The 16,745-nt window shown below is 40.6% G+C and overlaps 1 protein-coding gene across 3 annotated transcripts in view; it reads right to left on the reverse strand.

The window, feature by feature from the left end:
• Positions 1 to 11,131: 11,131 nt before the first annotated feature.
• The window catches only part of LOC125768584 (protein scabrous), a 64,676-nt gene continuing 59,062 nt past the window's right edge, over positions 11,132 to 16,745 (reverse strand). For all 3 annotated transcript variants that reach the window (XM_049436453.1, XM_049436451.1, XM_049436454.1), the window contains exon 5: positions 11,132 to 15,497. In XM_049436453.1, coding sequence (XP_049292410.1) covers positions 14,574 to 15,497 — 924 coding nt within the window. In that variant the 3' untranslated portion in view covers positions 11,132 to 14,573. The remainder of the gene's footprint in view (positions 15,498 to 16,745) is intronic.

Consider the following 16,745-nt stretch of genomic DNA (forward strand, 5'->3'; position numbering starts at 1 on the left):
TGAAAAGTTTTATTCCACCCAAAATCGAACTGTTCGGAAATTGTTCTGGTTCAGCAGGTGTGGAGGTATGCAAAAAAAAACAAGAGCAAACAAGGGGACATTTTGTTCTTTTTTTGATAAGGGACAGTTGGACAGGGGAAGAAAGAAAGCGAAAGGAAAACCTACACCGAGAAAAAAAATGAGACGGGTGACGATTTTCTTGATTAGATTTTCTAGCTTCACACGAAGCGATCGGGTCACGATTGGTGGGGAAAACTCGCTGTTGCCTTTATATGTTTTCCTTTTCAACTTTACGTGCCCTTTACGTAGTGGGTGGTGGGGGTGTTTTTTTTTTTGTAAGGGCACATCCTCGGTGTCTAGGACGCTCGTTGGTATTAGCATTATTCTACAACAAATCTTTTCAAAACAGAAGGGGCAAAAAAACATATTACCCCATCGAGCACCACAATTGAGGACCAAAACGATCGACAAAAGGAAGGAAGCTTTTTGGGGCTGTTTCAAACCCAGTCCCAAACTTTCCTTGTCTTGTCCGGTATGCGTTCCTGCGTCCTTATGCTCACACTCCCCGAATGTGGAAACTGTTTAAATTAAACAAATTGCCTCCGAGAACAAGTTAAGGCGTTGCAGACACCGTGAACAGGGCAAGGTTACGGTTAGTAGGGAAAACATCCAGCAACAGAGTTTGTCGCTGATTTATACACTCTTTCTGCTTCCTCCGCCACCGGTAAAGGGGTTTTCCGACGGGGGAAGTAACGAGTTCTGGGAAATGTTTCCGTCAGGCTGGGAAGCACTCTGAACTGTTGTATCCACGCGCCGGAAGCAGGAAAATCGCCTTGTCCGTTCTGTGTGCGTGGCTTCACAACAAGCGTACTCTTCCGCTCTCGGCACGGGTGGCTAGAGATGGCCCTCGGCACAGTGTGAAAGCGGGTTTTCGGGGTGCTTTGTAGGCGTTTTTGGGTGGGGTGGGGGCAGCATCTTCGGTACATAAATTTAGCCCTTCGGTCGGTCGGTCCCTTATTGCTTACGGATGAGTGAAATTGTGTTTTCAGGCAAGCTAAATTGTTGACTGTTCATTTGCTCAATAAATTTCCTCGTGCAGCACACTGGCCCAGATGGGGCTGGTTTTGATCGGCTCAGGAGGAGTCGTTTTTTTTTGGGCAGAGTGTGCAAGAATGCTGTCTGTATTAGTGTGTGTTTGGGTGTTTACCTGAATGAGTGCAAATGCATTTGAAAGTTAGCTATTTATGATAATTTTTTTATTACAAAAAAGTTTAATCGTTTTAAAGGAGTTCTTTACTACACTGAAAGCATCTAACGAGAAGGCGGTATAAATTTAATTATAATAAAATTAGCAATGTTAAAGAACTTACATGCTACATTGAACAGGGAATGAGAAAATTCTTAAAATATGTGAAACATTTTACAAGTCCACCAAGGATCACCTCCAAGAAGAATAATAAAGTTGTACAATCTGCCAAGTCTGAAAGTAATATTGAACCTAATGTACAAGTCTGCTTTGTAACGTTATTGAGGACAATTATTATTACTGCGCCAAGTTTTCCACGACCTCCGGCTACACTGAAGCTTCCAGCGAAAAGTTGGTAAAGACTATGAAGGAAGAAGATATTGCATTCCAGTAAATTATGTGTTAACTTTGGCTGGTCATAGCTTTAAGGAATCCAAAATTGCTGAAAAGTTGAACCATTTGAATTGAAAAAAGAAACAAGCAAGAAGTTAAGGAAATTGTTTTAATCGGTGTTTTGATCAATTATTTATAATAGTTATTAATTTCGAAATATTTAAAACAACCTTAAACAAAAGTGTAGATTAACAAACGAGACAATAAGTAACAAATAAGTAAACAAATGAACGCAAAATTAAGAAAAAACATAAAAAATTACATAATTTAAAATAGGAATACACAAGCAAAAACCATTTAATGTATAATTCATGAAATTGTATAAGTGAAGAAGTTGATGAAGTGAATCAAATACATTAATAAAATAATAAATAATTGTCCAAAATATGATTCATAAAAACAAATAATCATAATCATCAATCACAGATTTTATAAGTTGTGAACGGATTAACATTTGCATTACCATTGTCCGGCTTTCTGCTATGGATACTGCTTGCGGTAAACTTTTGCTCCAAATGATCTTACACTTGTTATACACAATTTATAATAAAGATAACTACATCATCAGTTTGTAAATCCGAACCAAACCATCCCCTCGCCTCAAAACAATAGCCGCACTAAAGCCGCTTAATGCTTCGCAACGATTTTCTCAAAACAAAACTCTCAAACCGATAGCATTCCTGACCTGTTCCAACAATTCACTCGAATCATTCGCTTCCCACCCATTCTCCATTGTGCATTCTGGGAATCCGGGAGAAAATCACGATTGCATAAAATTTGCGACACGATTACGCTAAAATACTCTTTTGAAATTCTTCCCAGCGTTAACGAAATTTTCGCACAATTTGCAATTTTCTTTTGCGCCGGGTTTCTTCGCAACGTCCCGACGCGTGAGCAAAACACATGGCCACCGTGGTTCGAATTGTTCGCGTCGACATCGACAATATTTGCTCGGGCTGAAATTGGAAAAGTTTGCCTGAATAGAGGAACGGTGTGACATTGTGGGTATCATGATTAAACTTTCCCTTCAAAGTGTCGAGAAATATCGGAACTGTACGTTCGAAGGTGGTTTTTTCCCCTCTTCTTCTACGCCTAGCTGCCAGAAAATAGGACATTTTCGGAGGTTTTTGTTTGGGAAAAGATGGTCGATTTGGACGAAAATTTTCCAGCCTTCTGACTTCGTCACGGGACACTTTTTAAAGAAGTGCGTCGGTGTGCGAGAAGAAGTGAAGCCACTCAAAACTAATCTGCTGTAAGTGAAATTCGAACGGTGGGAAAGTTTGGTTCCGGAAGCGGTCGGATGTTTGGTATGCTACATTTTTGCAAAAAGCACTGCAAAAAGCAAAAAGCGAACACAGTAAAGTTTTGCTGAAAACAGTCAATGGGAAAAGCAGCAAACATGCCTTCCCTATGCGTGGATGGATGAAAAATGGCAATTGGTGTAGAGGGGAGATGGGAACTGTTGCGAAGAAAAGCGATGAAACCAAAAATGTGTCAAAGAAAAATAGGTTAGCTCGTTCGAACGAACCGTTTTGGTAAGAAAGAACGATAAGAAATATTCAATCTGAAAAGCCTCAGCATCAAGCTGTGCGGCACGGAGAGTGAATGGGAAAATATCGGTATTATAATTACCCTCGTTGTCGGTTTATCGCCTGCTCATCAAGAAAGAAACTTAATTAATTCTATGGTAATCTGTATAATTCGATTAAAACTAACTTTTCTTTCGTTTCATCCGGCAGATCCAGACTGGCAGAAGCAAAAAAAAAAACGGAGAAGCCCCCCAACATCTAACTTTGATACCACGGTGCTGTCGTCCTTTGGTCGGTGTGTTGGATAGAATGAACGTTTGTCCATCAGAAACGGGGATGGCCGAAGATTTTGCATTATTGCATATATTTTATGCTTTCATCTTTGCACCAACCTTGTTCATCGTTTGTTCGTGGCAGCTTTGTGTCTTCGCCGGGGAATTACGTTTGCTAAATGAATCATGTCTCGCCAAAAGCGAATCATATACAACTTTGTGGAGTCGGTGCTCGGAGGTATTAATCCTATCAAACGATTTAGTTTCCTTGCGAAGGTATTTTTTAAAGAGCGTTTTTTATTATTGTGCAATTTTAGAATGCATTGCTAAAAATTATTTTCTGGTGGTTTTCGTCGTAAAATAAATCTACTTTTCATAAGCTTTTGAAACAAGTTTAGAAGTTTGAAATTTGATTTCACACCTACCATTTAACCCTACAATAATATTTAGTTGAAAAAGCTTTTGTAGTGGAAGTACTTTGAAAAGTATTTTATTCTGCCAATTTGAATTCTTCAAACATGTTGTGAATCAAGTTTAGATTTGTACGAACTTTTTTATGTTAAGTAAATATTCTCCCTTTAAGGTCGGGTTTTACAATGTCTTGTGGATTTTGTTTTTCTCTTCTGTCTGGCTTGAGTTTGAAGAACATATTCTGAAGCTAAAGAAAAATATAACCGTAAAATTGAATTTAACTGAAACGATAACATTGCCAATAGGCGTCGATAAGCGGGAGGAGGAATTTCTTAACACTTTAGCATAATTGTGCTCCACTATGCCAGGAAGTACCTTTCGCTGTGAATCGTTATTACTAACCATTCTTTAAAAGTAGCTATTTGCCACAACCATACGGGAGAGAAAAAACATGTTTTTTATACACGATATTCATGTTTGTTATCTTAACGCTATGTTTGATCACCTTGGTTTTTGTCCTTTTTTTCCCTGCCCATTTCTTGGTTTCCATTATATGGTCTAGCTTATACAAAAAATAATAAAATAAAACCATTCCAAAGCCTCAAAGTGGCCCACAGCAGCACCAAGTAGCAGCAGCAGCTACCATTCGCTGGATGGTGTGTGAATTTTCCTGCCGAAACTTGTGCCCCAAAATGGAGTTGGCACACGAATTTCCACCACATGGGAGGTTTTCTCGAATCTAAGTGAAACACAATAACCATAAAGATAGTGAGGTTATTTGTTTACTGTATTATGCTAAAACTTCTCACCCCTTCCTTGCGGAACCGTTCGAAACGGTCTTTCCACATTGAAACTCACACCAACATATCACCCTCATTCACGGGGAAAATGAAGGGAAGTGAGGAGTGATATAGTTTCCACGCTTCGTAGGGGTGAACGAGCTACGAAATTGGTTGAAATGTCCCACGGTAGTCGGTAGTCACGATCGACTATATGGCGCACCGTATGGTGCCCTAGTGGATAAGGTATAAGGTTTTGCAGCTTATATTGCTGGTCGTGTTTTTTTTTCTTGTTGGTCTCATTTTCATTCGGGCCACATCATTCTTTCCTCGCACGATAGTGGGGTTCCACTTTGCCAGCGCACCATAAAGGGTTGGCCAGCCAAGTATGGTGGTATAAGTTGCGCTAAATGTGCGTTTTCTTCTCCTGCGTCTTCGACTGTGTGAAGGTAAACGAAAACTTTTCTTTTAACCATTTGTGCACTGGCAAAGGCACAGAAACTCGGCGTTAAAACGACCCGCAACGATGGTGGCTGGAAGCTTGAGGAAGTCAATTTTTCTCGTTTTGCCGCAAAGTTTACGGCTTTTACTATCCTTCGGAGATTAACTTTAAGACGGAAGTGTTGAAATTGGAGCGTTTGAAACCGATAGCAAAGCCACTCATTCCGTTCCTCCGGGAGGGGTTTTTTTTGGCACGCTTAATGTCATCATCAGACGTGGGAGAGGGGGAAAAGCGGGAACTGGAATGCACGGGAAGAAGTTTCCATTTTCAAAAGCACACTGTGCACAAACACTGCGTACCTAATTGGTGGTTACAACGTACAACTTGTAGTACCAATTTCCGCCGCAAAGCTGTCGGAGAGCTTTCCGCTCATCGGATTTAAAACTCATCCGGATGTTTAAGTCCCATCCATACGGTAGCAAATAAGCGTTGGTACAAAGTGTAACACACGTGAGCGAAGCGTAACTTTGCTTCGAATGAACATTCTTGAGTTTCTCTTTCGCGCGTAAACGTTAGTAAGGCGTGTACCGATGGAGACGCCTGGTGGCGTACGGATACGGTGGTGCGTTTTCCACAAGGAAGGTGGTGATAATTTTCGGCTTACGTTTCTAATATCATGTATCAACTTTACGACTTTGCAAATAATTTAACGCTCTCGGTGCGCGTGAAAAGTAACTTCAGCGCACCGGTGGGAAAATAACTCTTGCTTCCCGTTTTGTGCCGGGAAGGGGCTTTGGCTCCCCTTTTGCCGACAGTAAGCGCATTGAATTTCTTTTCGTTAGATTTTTGGTGTACTTTTCGTGTTGTTGCTGTCTTCTTTTCCGCTTGTATTATGATGTTGAGCGAACGTCTCGGGAGGATTATGGATAAAGGTGGTTTATCGCACTGCATTGGCCAGAGGACGCGTGAAGAAGATAACGATTTAAATCGCGTTAACTTTGTTGCTGGAAGAGAAAGTTTACCAAAAACAGATTGTGTTATATTTCGATGAGTGGTGTGTGTGCGGGAAGATATACGACCTTCGGTGGTATCATTCTAAGAAAATAAAAGTTGAATCGGTTTAGCGTGTGTGTGTATGAACTCATGCAAATTGTCATTGCAATTTCACTAAGATGCAAATTCGTTTATTATGTGCAGGTAATAGTTATTATATTAATGGGAAATAGTAGGTTAGTGATCTACTCACTACATAGTAGATACCGAATAATCATACTCAATTATTGCTATTACTGAAGGACCAGTAGATCGGCGTTCGGCTTTCACACCGGTGGTAAACGGATCGATTCTCAACCATGAATGTTGACTACTCAACTGGTGCTTTAACAAGTTCGTTGGCGCTTTACCAAATTTGTCAACAAGATCGTCAGTATGAAGTTCAAAAGGTCAGTGTTTCGACTTCAAGTGTGTCAACAAGTAGTTCAACGTGTGTGTGAACATGTCATTTCAACAAGTGTGTCAACAATTGTGTCTACAAGTGCTGTAACAAGAGCCGGGGAACAAGTGCGATGATAAGTGCGTCAAGTGTGTCAAACTGCAGCTACACCACGTTAAGGTCGGTGTTTAGACCAGCTTATCAACCTGAAATACCACCATCTGATATCAGCCATGATGATTCAGTACCTTAAATTCAACCTCGGCCAAAGTCTCAAGTCGATCGCCTGGCCAGTCGATCGTCGATTCGACGATCACTCGTCAGGTCTTCCGAATCGCAACTTGAGTGCATCAAGAGTAGCCTACTAACTGCTTCTAGAGCAGCTCCTTGTAAATGCAGCAGATTTTCATTTCTCCGCCTCTGCATTAAGCTTTATATTTCTGTGATCAACACATCTTCAACAGACCGGATTTTCTCATCACATTTTTAATGATTTTTAATCTCATTTTCTCATCATATCTGGCACGTCAGATTTAATTAACTTCACAGATCCACTCACACTTAGCATATCGACCACTATATGTCGAAGAAGATATGACACGCTGCGAATGACAACGCAAAACAATGAAATAATGTCAAGCATAAAAAAATGCTAATAGACTTTTTCCCGCTATTTTAAGGCCTTCCGTTGTTGTCTCATCGGATCGGAGGTCTCATAATTTAATTCCACATTATACTGCCTTCGTACATACGGTAAACCCCGGACTTAAAAACCAATTATACAGTACACACGGCAACCCCTTTGCTGCTGTCAAAAGGTGCCGAAAAGTGGTGGATCGAGAAACAATTTCGATGCACTCAAAGGAATGGCAAAAAAAGAGAAAGGCGAAGTACACTGCATTAATGTGCTGCACTTGCAATGAGTATTTTAAGCAGTGACACATAATCCATATTTTTCATCGTTTCTCATCATGTTTCGTTGTTTTTTTTCGTTTTGTGTTGTGTGTTGAAATGGTTTTTTTTTCATTATTCCACCATTTGTTTTTACTGCTTTTTGAGTACTGTTTTGTGTGCTTTGGTAAGAAGTTTCGCTTTCCGCTTCCGTTCGGTTAATATAAATGGATGCAAAAATTAAAAATTTTGCAGAATTTGCATTTAAACTGCCGAAAAGAATAGAAAAAAACGAAACGAGCGACATCTCCCGACCATAAATCACTTTCATCGCCGAAGCGATTAATGGTGCGCCCGTATTTCGAAACGTAGTCTGGACGCTCGGTACGTTCATTTGTCAAGCAGCATAATGTGGCGTTTTTCGGTCGTAGTGTCGGTCATTTATTGGATATGGAAATTGGTCCCTTCCTGAAGCTGTCAAAATGCTTATACAAGTGTTCGCGTTTTGTTCGTGTGCTTTAGGAGAATCAGTGTTAAACTGTTTAGCATCCATTTCTTTAACGAGCCAAAAACAGAAAACGGATCCTTTTTGGTGGAGTTGATTTGGCGCGAATTTGACACGGATGGATGTCGTGCAAAGTGTCAATTACGATCGCGCACCTCTCCGATAGCTATCGTGTATGTAAATCGGTGGCAATCGTATTAGTACCGATAGCCGCGCTCGTACATGCCATTACGGGAGGATTACGAAGCACAGAAACACACATTTCGAATAGATTTGAATTTTCAATCATTTTCACGTCTAAGAGTGGCAAGCGTTTTGGGGTAAGTTCATTTAGGAAAATGAAATAAAATTGTATTAAAATTGAGTGTAAACTTCGTTACCGAGCTGGGCAAGTACGAGAGAGATATGATGTTTTTTTGTTGTTAGTTGTTGCTCTGCTCGATCGATGTCAACCGATAGCGAAGATTTATGAAAAATGTCAAGTGTCAAGGGAACGAATGGGAATGGGAATGAGCAGGAGGTGCTTGAACGCTATCACCTCCATCATCAGCATACAATCATTTGTGCTGTGTTTCTGAGCGCTGGCTTGATTGCTTTCCAGTTGAATGGGTCTTTACACTGATCTACTAACCGGCGGTGGCGGTTGGCAAAACATGTAGCAAATGATAAATTGAACCAGGATGCTGTAAACGATAGAGTGGAATCATTTTTATTTTGCTGATGGGTTTTTTCCTTCCAGCTTGAAATGCTATTTTCACCTGAACGATAGGAGTTCATTATTTGTTTGCCTGCGGTTCGCTTCAGTAAAGTGGAAAGGTTAGATATTGTTTTTTTTTTGTAATGGAAATTATACATTTAAATAACAATGTCCTCTTGTAATTGAATTTACATCAAACATTGTAGATAGAGGTTATTGAAAATTCTAGCTATAGAAATGCTTATGAGGCAGTAGCCTTTTGAGTTATTTTAAAAATTAATATTTATTTTGCTTGAAGTAAAAACTTTTCTGTTAAAACAAGTTGAAACAAGTAATAGCAAAAATATAAATGCTTTAAAATGCATTACTGTATAATGTAGCTATGAGCCATTAGCACCATTTAGAATTTAATCGACTTAGTTTTGCAAATAGTGGTTTATTGAAAACCATATTTCATTACGACGCGCCCTAATGAAGGCTTTCCGCACTCCATTTTGTGGACATTAGAAATATTAAGCAACAATTACTCTTACTCTGTTGAATGACAAGTAATTAATTTAAAATTTGAAATCGTCATCGGTCTGGGTGTTACATTTGAAAGCAGGTGATTGATTTGTATGCCACCAATTCTGGCTCATTAAAATAATTTCCATAATATTTAGTAGTGTGCACGTCTTTCTAATTACCGCAAGCATTGTGACAGTTTCGTTATTTCGTGTTCAACCTTTGAAGAATTAAATTTATGCTACTAGCGTGCTAAACATCACAGGTAAAAGGTATCCTAGCCCATTGTGTGGCAATAATCATCGATGGAACGTAGTTAATTGTAGCAACCACCCTTTACAAAAAAAAAAACGGAACAGGCTTATTAAAATTCGAACCGTATTCATTTGCTGTCGGGCTGATTTGTTTTCATCAACATTTGATACCCACTCCACTCCACGTGCACAAGTTATTCCTTGATGACAGATCAAGTTCGAAACATGCCGAAAATCCCTATTCGAACAAAATAAAAGCCCACAACCCATTTTCCCTCGCAATCAGCGGCTGACTGGCAGGGGAAGGGAAAGGTAAGACCAACCCGCCGGAAAGGAGTTGGTCGCAAAAAATCGAGTGCTTAAAATGGGTCGAAATAAAACATCGACCATTTTGGGACACAAATTAACGATCGTTTCAATAACAAAACACTTGGGAGACTTAACGGTAGGGGCGTAGGGGTTTGCCATCGTCATATCCTTCGGAGTATTCGCATCGCAAACCCACGGCAGCGGTCCGAGGCAATGAAAAGCCTATTAAGTTTTCATTTCCGTTCGCTGAACTACCCCGGGGAAGGGAGGGTGCTTTTTGGGGTGTAGGAGTGCCGGAGTAAGGGATGGCAATAGTCCCTAAAGTGACATTTGCGGATCCCTTAATGGTATAGCCGAGGGTTTTTGAGCTGTTCGGGGAAGAGATAGCTTTCAGCCAGGTTTTTGGTAAGAGTTCTTTTTATATATTTGTTTCTGCTTCCTTCTCTCGAAGCGCAACATCCTCGATGACGAGCGCATTGTGGTCGTTTAGCGTTGGTACCCTCTTAAGAATATGTGAGCACCAGTTTTCTGTGAAACCGATCAATGGCACATTATTAGAAGCCATAGTAAGGGGGGAGGGTACAAGGAGAACCAAGAAGACACAACTGGAAGCTTCAATAATGCCCGAAGGTTTATTGTATTGACTGTGACAAATTGGTTTTTGGTACGTGGCACAATCAATTGATCGGGTCGCGTGCGTTTTTATGTTGCCACCTGCAATTATGGACAAAACATTAATGTGTCGAAATGAGTGTTTAAGAGTTAATGTTATTAGCTATTAAATGGTAATTGATTCAACAGGTGCAGGATGATTAAACCCTAGCACAGCGATGGTTTTATTTATGATCGCGTATCTAATGGTCTGTTTTCTCCTGGTGTGTAGTGAAAGAAGTGAAAGTAGAAAAAGGAGAAGAAGAAGTATGTTTAGCTAATTTAGTATAGTCACGTTCTTCGAATGGTACATTTTTCTTTCGAGTAATTCTAGATAGATATGTTTCTGTTGATACATAAATATTTCAGCGTTTAATTAATGAAGTGTGTCATTAAACGCTTCATGCAGTCATCCGTATCAATTGTTGATAAAAATATGTTTAGATTTTTTGTTTGTTTGATTATACTTACCTTCTTAGTGATTAGTGATTAGTGAAGTACAATAAACATAACCTTAGTGCATCTGCTTTGGTTGCGCTTTGAGTACATAACGCCTAAAGTTATGCAAAATCAGACAAAACGGGATTTTGCTTGATTGTATCGGTGTGTTCAAAGGTAACCTAAGTATACAAATTTAAAGCGTTTTAGGTAATACATTTTCGAAATAATGAGTAAATATTCACAACAAACATAATCGTGGAAAGACGATAAAAAATTGATTTGCATGCTCGTAACGCCGTCTTCTTGTTTAACTGTCATACAATTTCTTCTAAAGCTTCGGATAGAAAAAAGAAAAGAAAAATGAGAAAAAACACATTAATTTTAGAAAAAGTTCGATAGCTTTTTTATTGTTACAGTTTCCTTACAATTATATCCTTGTCATGTGTTTGTTTGTATGTTGATTTATGCTTTTCGGCTGTCACAGTGTTGTAGGGCTGCAAAATTACTATCGTTTGTTTCACTTGATGACGTTAGTGCCCTTAAATTGTTTTTTTTTTGTCTTCGAAACTTTTATTATGCTTTTGTCATCCTTTACTTCTTTCTCGCTTGCTTAATGGTATTGTGAGTGCTGATGTATGTTTTTTTTACTTTTTTTGATGGTGATGGATGTTCACTACTTTTACGCACAAATTGTATCTATTTAGAAGTCAAGAAGGATCCGGGGGGGGATGCTGTGTGTCTGCGTTCAGATGCTGAGTTAATTAGCTAGCGCTCATTAATATTATGTTTCCTATCATAAATTTCTGGAGCCAACGGTCCATTTACACCGCAATGTTTGCGTTCCGTACACGGTACGCGTGTTTTATGTCCCATTCTGAAATGCTGCTACTTCATCGTGCAAGATGAAGGGATCCATATTTACAATGCATCGAGTAAAAGACAATCGGGTTTTTTAAAAGTAAATACAATAACTTAGTCTGTTGATTTTGTTTCTCAAATTGTATTGTTTTTTAACGTTTTTTTCATTTTTTTATCATTTGCCTAAAACAGCTCACCCTTACTTACAAATTAGTTTTCTATGCCTAGATGAAATCATTTAAATATTCTGCCATTAGTTCAAATACACTCTGCTCGCATAGTTTTTCACATAATGATACAGTTTCCTTTTGCCATTTTGCTTCCAATACACACAAACACCCTTCATTTACGACTTCTTTCGCTGGAAGCAAGCAAATTAATCCTCTCTAAATGACAAAATCGAAACTAAAGCGAAACTTAACACTAGTGCATCTGGTGAAATGCATCGGGACAAAGATGACAGACGTTTCGAAACGCGCTTGTTTGTCCAGCTTAGTCCACGCTTGTTCTAATAATATTTGGTACGATTGTGGTTTTTGTGTTCATTTTCTTAAACTGATCGTATGAAATTATGTTTCACGATCATCATTTTGTTTTATGCTGCATTTCTTCTCTTTTTTTTACATTTGCGATTTATAATTTGTTTTGTTTGTATTTTGTTTTCTTTAAATTAGTTTATATACACTCATCATGCACCGGTTGCAATGCAAATATTGTTTGTTTGTGCAGCTTTTTGTTGCATTTGTTTTTGTCCGGCCTTACACACTACCAACGAAGGGAAATATGCTAAGAATGAAGGATTTCTGTACGAAATTCGACTCGAGAAAGTAAATAAGGCATATTGTTCATATTGAAGGTAATAGGGCAAGAAATTAGAATACATTTCGAAACGGTTTGGTAATTTGATTTCTTTGCTCAGTGTTACGGAAAGTGTTTTAAAAACGAAATAATTCTCTTGAGAAACTAATCCTTTTTACGACTCATACACAGAAGTTCCAGGTCAAAAGAGGGGTTTGGCCGTCGAGCAAACTGAATCGTATCTTCTTTTGTCGTGAATTCTTTGGTATTTGGTTTATCGTGTTGTTCCATTCTGTTCTCGATTAGTTTCGCTTGATGCATTTATTTTTCCTCCCATCAGACATGCATGTAATCGACGGTATAAAAATGTATACATCAGCGCCTAAATGTAGACTATTCTGAGACTTTTGATACGTTTTATAAAGTAACGCCAGCAGAGTATAAGCGGAGCGAGCATTCGTACTTATTACATCGTAATAAAAGTAAATCAAGGATATAGAAACGTTTTCAAAATTACATTCAAAAAAAAAAATTCCGTCGGTTTGGTAAGATAAACGGGAACAACGTGATGGTGTAATAATTTATCGTAAAAACGGCCCCAACCGTACGATGACAGTTACGGAAAGACGAATGGGAAACGACATGGCGTTAGTGTTAGTTTGCCGTACCACTATACCCTGTGGGGACGTCAGCAAATCGGGGTTTTAGCTCAAAAAGCATGGTGGTGGTATAATTTTTCAGCCATTATTACTGTCGTGTGCACATGCACCTAACGGTCGAATGATTCCCGGAACCATACATACCATTCCATAAGAACAGTAAAGCCTTTCTAGGCTAAAAAATCCCTATTACCAGATGGTTGGTAACACATGGATGAAAGTCCTAGAAGTATCTTGTTAAAGATCCCTCCAAAAAAAAGGGCGGAACAGCAACCTAGCTTGAGGCGAGGTGCGAAAAATTGGAAAAAGTAATAAATGGGCTCGGTTCGGGTACTGGACAGGAAACTTTTAATGCATTCCGGATGCTCCATTTCCTGTTACGGAGTGTTTTTTTCTGACACTCCTCTACACCGCCGCAAGAACCTTTTGCGTATGGCGTTTCCTTTTTGGCCGGTTCTTTTCAGAGCCAAAAGACAATGTACCGAACGTTGTGTAGCGCTCGTTTTGTTACCACCATTTCGGTTGATGTTCGGTAATTTGGTGTGTTCACTTTGCTAGCCGCCAATCAGATCGATGCAGTCTCTATCACATTGCACACTACCACCGCCATGATCTTGATAGTCACGGAGGCGTTAAATCATCTTTGTTCCGCGCCTAGTTGTAAACAGGGAAACAGGGGAGCGAAAGCGTTCCCGCAAGCGAAGCGAAACCGCCGAGTGTCGAAAGTGCTTCGAACGCACCCGCCGGAAAAGTGTGGGAAAAGGGCCGAAAAGTTTGAGCCAAAAGCAAAAGAAAAACGAAAACGAAAGTAAGAGTGAAACATTTTACCAAAAATTCCCTGCACTGACGTTGATGAATGCTCACCGAATAGATTCTTGGTTTCGTGCGTTGGTCGCTTCAAACCGAACGGGTATAGCACTTTTTGGTAGGAGGAAGAAATAAATGTAATACGTGCGGCGACCTCAATCCAATCAACGGAGTAATCTCCACTTTTCAATCACGCAACACTCACTGTCCTACCGGGCCGCCTACTTCCGTGGCGGTTTTTACTGCTAGCCCATTTCTTTGATGGAGACCATCAATTAGATTGTGCCATTTACGTCACAACGTCTCTAAACCGGGGTGGGAAAAGCGAAACGTTGGGAAATTGAGTTTTTCGGTTGTTTTCTTCCTCCTTCTGTTAGCCAATTTTTGGGCACAATTTTGCACAAATACTAAGAAATGTCGATTGGAATTGTCACTAAAGGAATGCGAATATCGATTGATTACCTTTGCTGAGGGGCAGTTTCGAATCTTCGTGATGTAAATTTAAACCTAAATCGAAAGGAAGAATTAATCCTCAGCTTAGTGTTGCTTTAGTGGCGATAAAAGGATCTTGTCACGATCATATAAAGCGATGAGTAGATGAGTAGTGTTGCTGAGGTACCGGGACTGAATGACGTATGGATTGAGTCGATATTGTTGGGCATGGGATGGAGGGATTATTAGTAGTGGCTCCCAACTTAAGAGAACGTTGGTGCGGTTGTTGTGATGTACTGTCGCGAACCACCACCGTGCAGACTCCTCGACGCATCGGAAGGCGTTGAAGGACCACCGGCCGCAGCAAGACCGGTCGTCACCGGCGACTCCACCGTCGGTAGCTCCGTCACATTCGCATCACACTCCGGGCGGCGGGCAATCATCATGTGGCTCGATTTAACCGCAATCCATTCATTGCGGGACGCATCGAACCAGGTAAGCCCGAGGTTATAGCGACCGTTCAGGTTCGCATGCTGACAGTGCGAGAACCACCAGCCACCCTCGTAGTTGCCGGCACAGTGCGTATTCGAGATGTCCCGGTCGACGTCAATCGCGGAAAACTGCATCTGGTTTTGGTACTCGAATGCATCGGATGCGTTACCACTGTACCCGCCCAGCGCCAGCCGGAATCCGGCCTCCCGTGAATCGATCCGGAAGGTGGCATAGTCCGCGAACCAGGTGTTATCGTAGATATCCTGCATGATGATACGCAACCGGGAGCAATTGTCCTGCGTGAGATGGTGCAGCGCCTGGTTGCCGATCCAAAACTCTCCGGCCGGTGTACCGAAACCTTGGGCGTACTCTTCCCACGACCGGTTAAAGTCAACCGTACCGTCCTGGCGCCGCTGTACCGTGGTCCACTCGCCGAAGCACTGTGTCATTAGTGGGTGATGTTGTTCGGCCGGTGCTATCAGGTAGAGACCACCGTCACCGGGCTGGTTGGCCGTACCGGCGGTACGCATCCGCTCGATCTGGCTGCAATCCCGTGGCAGCTTGTTGATGATCGACTCGTACTCGTTCTCGACCGATTCGAGCTGCTGGACAAGTTTGGTCGTACGCTCCAGCTCGGTTAGTGTACGGTGCGGTACAGTGGTACCGTTGTAATCGGACTTCGAGCCAGCCTCAAGCTGAAAGCATACATAAATAGGCAATGGAAATGGTAGATCAGTAAAGGAAAAACCGAAGATTGAAGGAGAGGGAACTATCAAATGTACAACAGCCACAGAGGAGAAGATATTACCGTACTGTGGTAATGGTGCGAGATAGTAATTAAATCGAGTAAAAACGATGTTTACCAGCTTTCAGAGAGAGAGACCGAGATGAAGTCGAGATGCAAATGGCACATCGCCCACAGCACCAGGCAAGCAACATCGGCAATGAATGTTTGACGTTAAATGTGCACGGAATGGTATTATTTTCCCATCGGTCTACTACTTTCTACTAGTCGGAATGGACATGCACAGAGCAACAAAAACACAGTGAAGTGCGATAATGAGACAGAAGGACAGCTGTGAAAGAAGTGAATAAGCGCATTTGGTGCATTTAGCCATCCCTGATGGGTGGAATAATGAACCTCGGTTTTTGTTATTGTTGTTGAAGTGTGTGTTGTGTACCATTTACCATCGTTTAGACGAAACGAGAAGAGATTTTGAAAAGTGAAGTGAAGGAGATAAATAATTCTATTTCTTTCTTCCCTTTAACAGAAATCAGACCGTATTTAATGCATAGAAAATATACACATTTCTATCGTTTAACCCTTGGCTACCTTCGAAGGAAAAAAAGGACATAACATCGCATCTTCCCAACAAATGCCTATGGGAAATTCCAGTTTCTGTAAGGTCAATCAAGGATACTGCTGGACTGGGAAGGACTCTACACAACGTTCCTGGTAAGTGTGAATGCTTTGAAATCGTTTTATGTTCATACGTAAAATATGTTCAAAGGGAAATTTTCAGAAGGTTGAGTACAATGATGATGTTGAGTTAAAAATATAAGGAGAAGCCCAACATTGCACTACGGTAAACATCAAGATATACCAGTGGCACTACAGAGAGATAAAAAAAAACTTGTACAAGTTTCCAGTTCGGTAGAATAACCAATTTATGGCAAAGTTTCTTCTACAAAAGATAATCCTTAATCCTTCGTTCCAGCAATCGAAAGGGACAAGGAAGCTACGTTTTCCTGGGGAATTAAACATTCCACTTTCATCTGCTACAGCCAGCCAGTTACTTGCTTGTCTGTGTAAACGACTGAAACCATTGCATGAAGGCAGTCATACAGTGTTGGTTCAGTTTACAGAATTCTTCCATTTTTCTCCAAATGCATCCATTGGAATTAGGTGGTGACTGGAATTGGTTCCTGGTTCTATCTATTGA

This window comes from Anopheles funestus, chromosome 3RL (genome assembly GCF_943734845.2).
Source record: "Anopheles funestus chromosome 3RL, idAnoFuneDA-416_04, whole genome shotgun sequence".
NCBI classification, from domain to species: Eukaryota; Metazoa; Arthropoda; class Insecta; order Diptera; family Culicidae; genus Anopheles; species Anopheles funestus.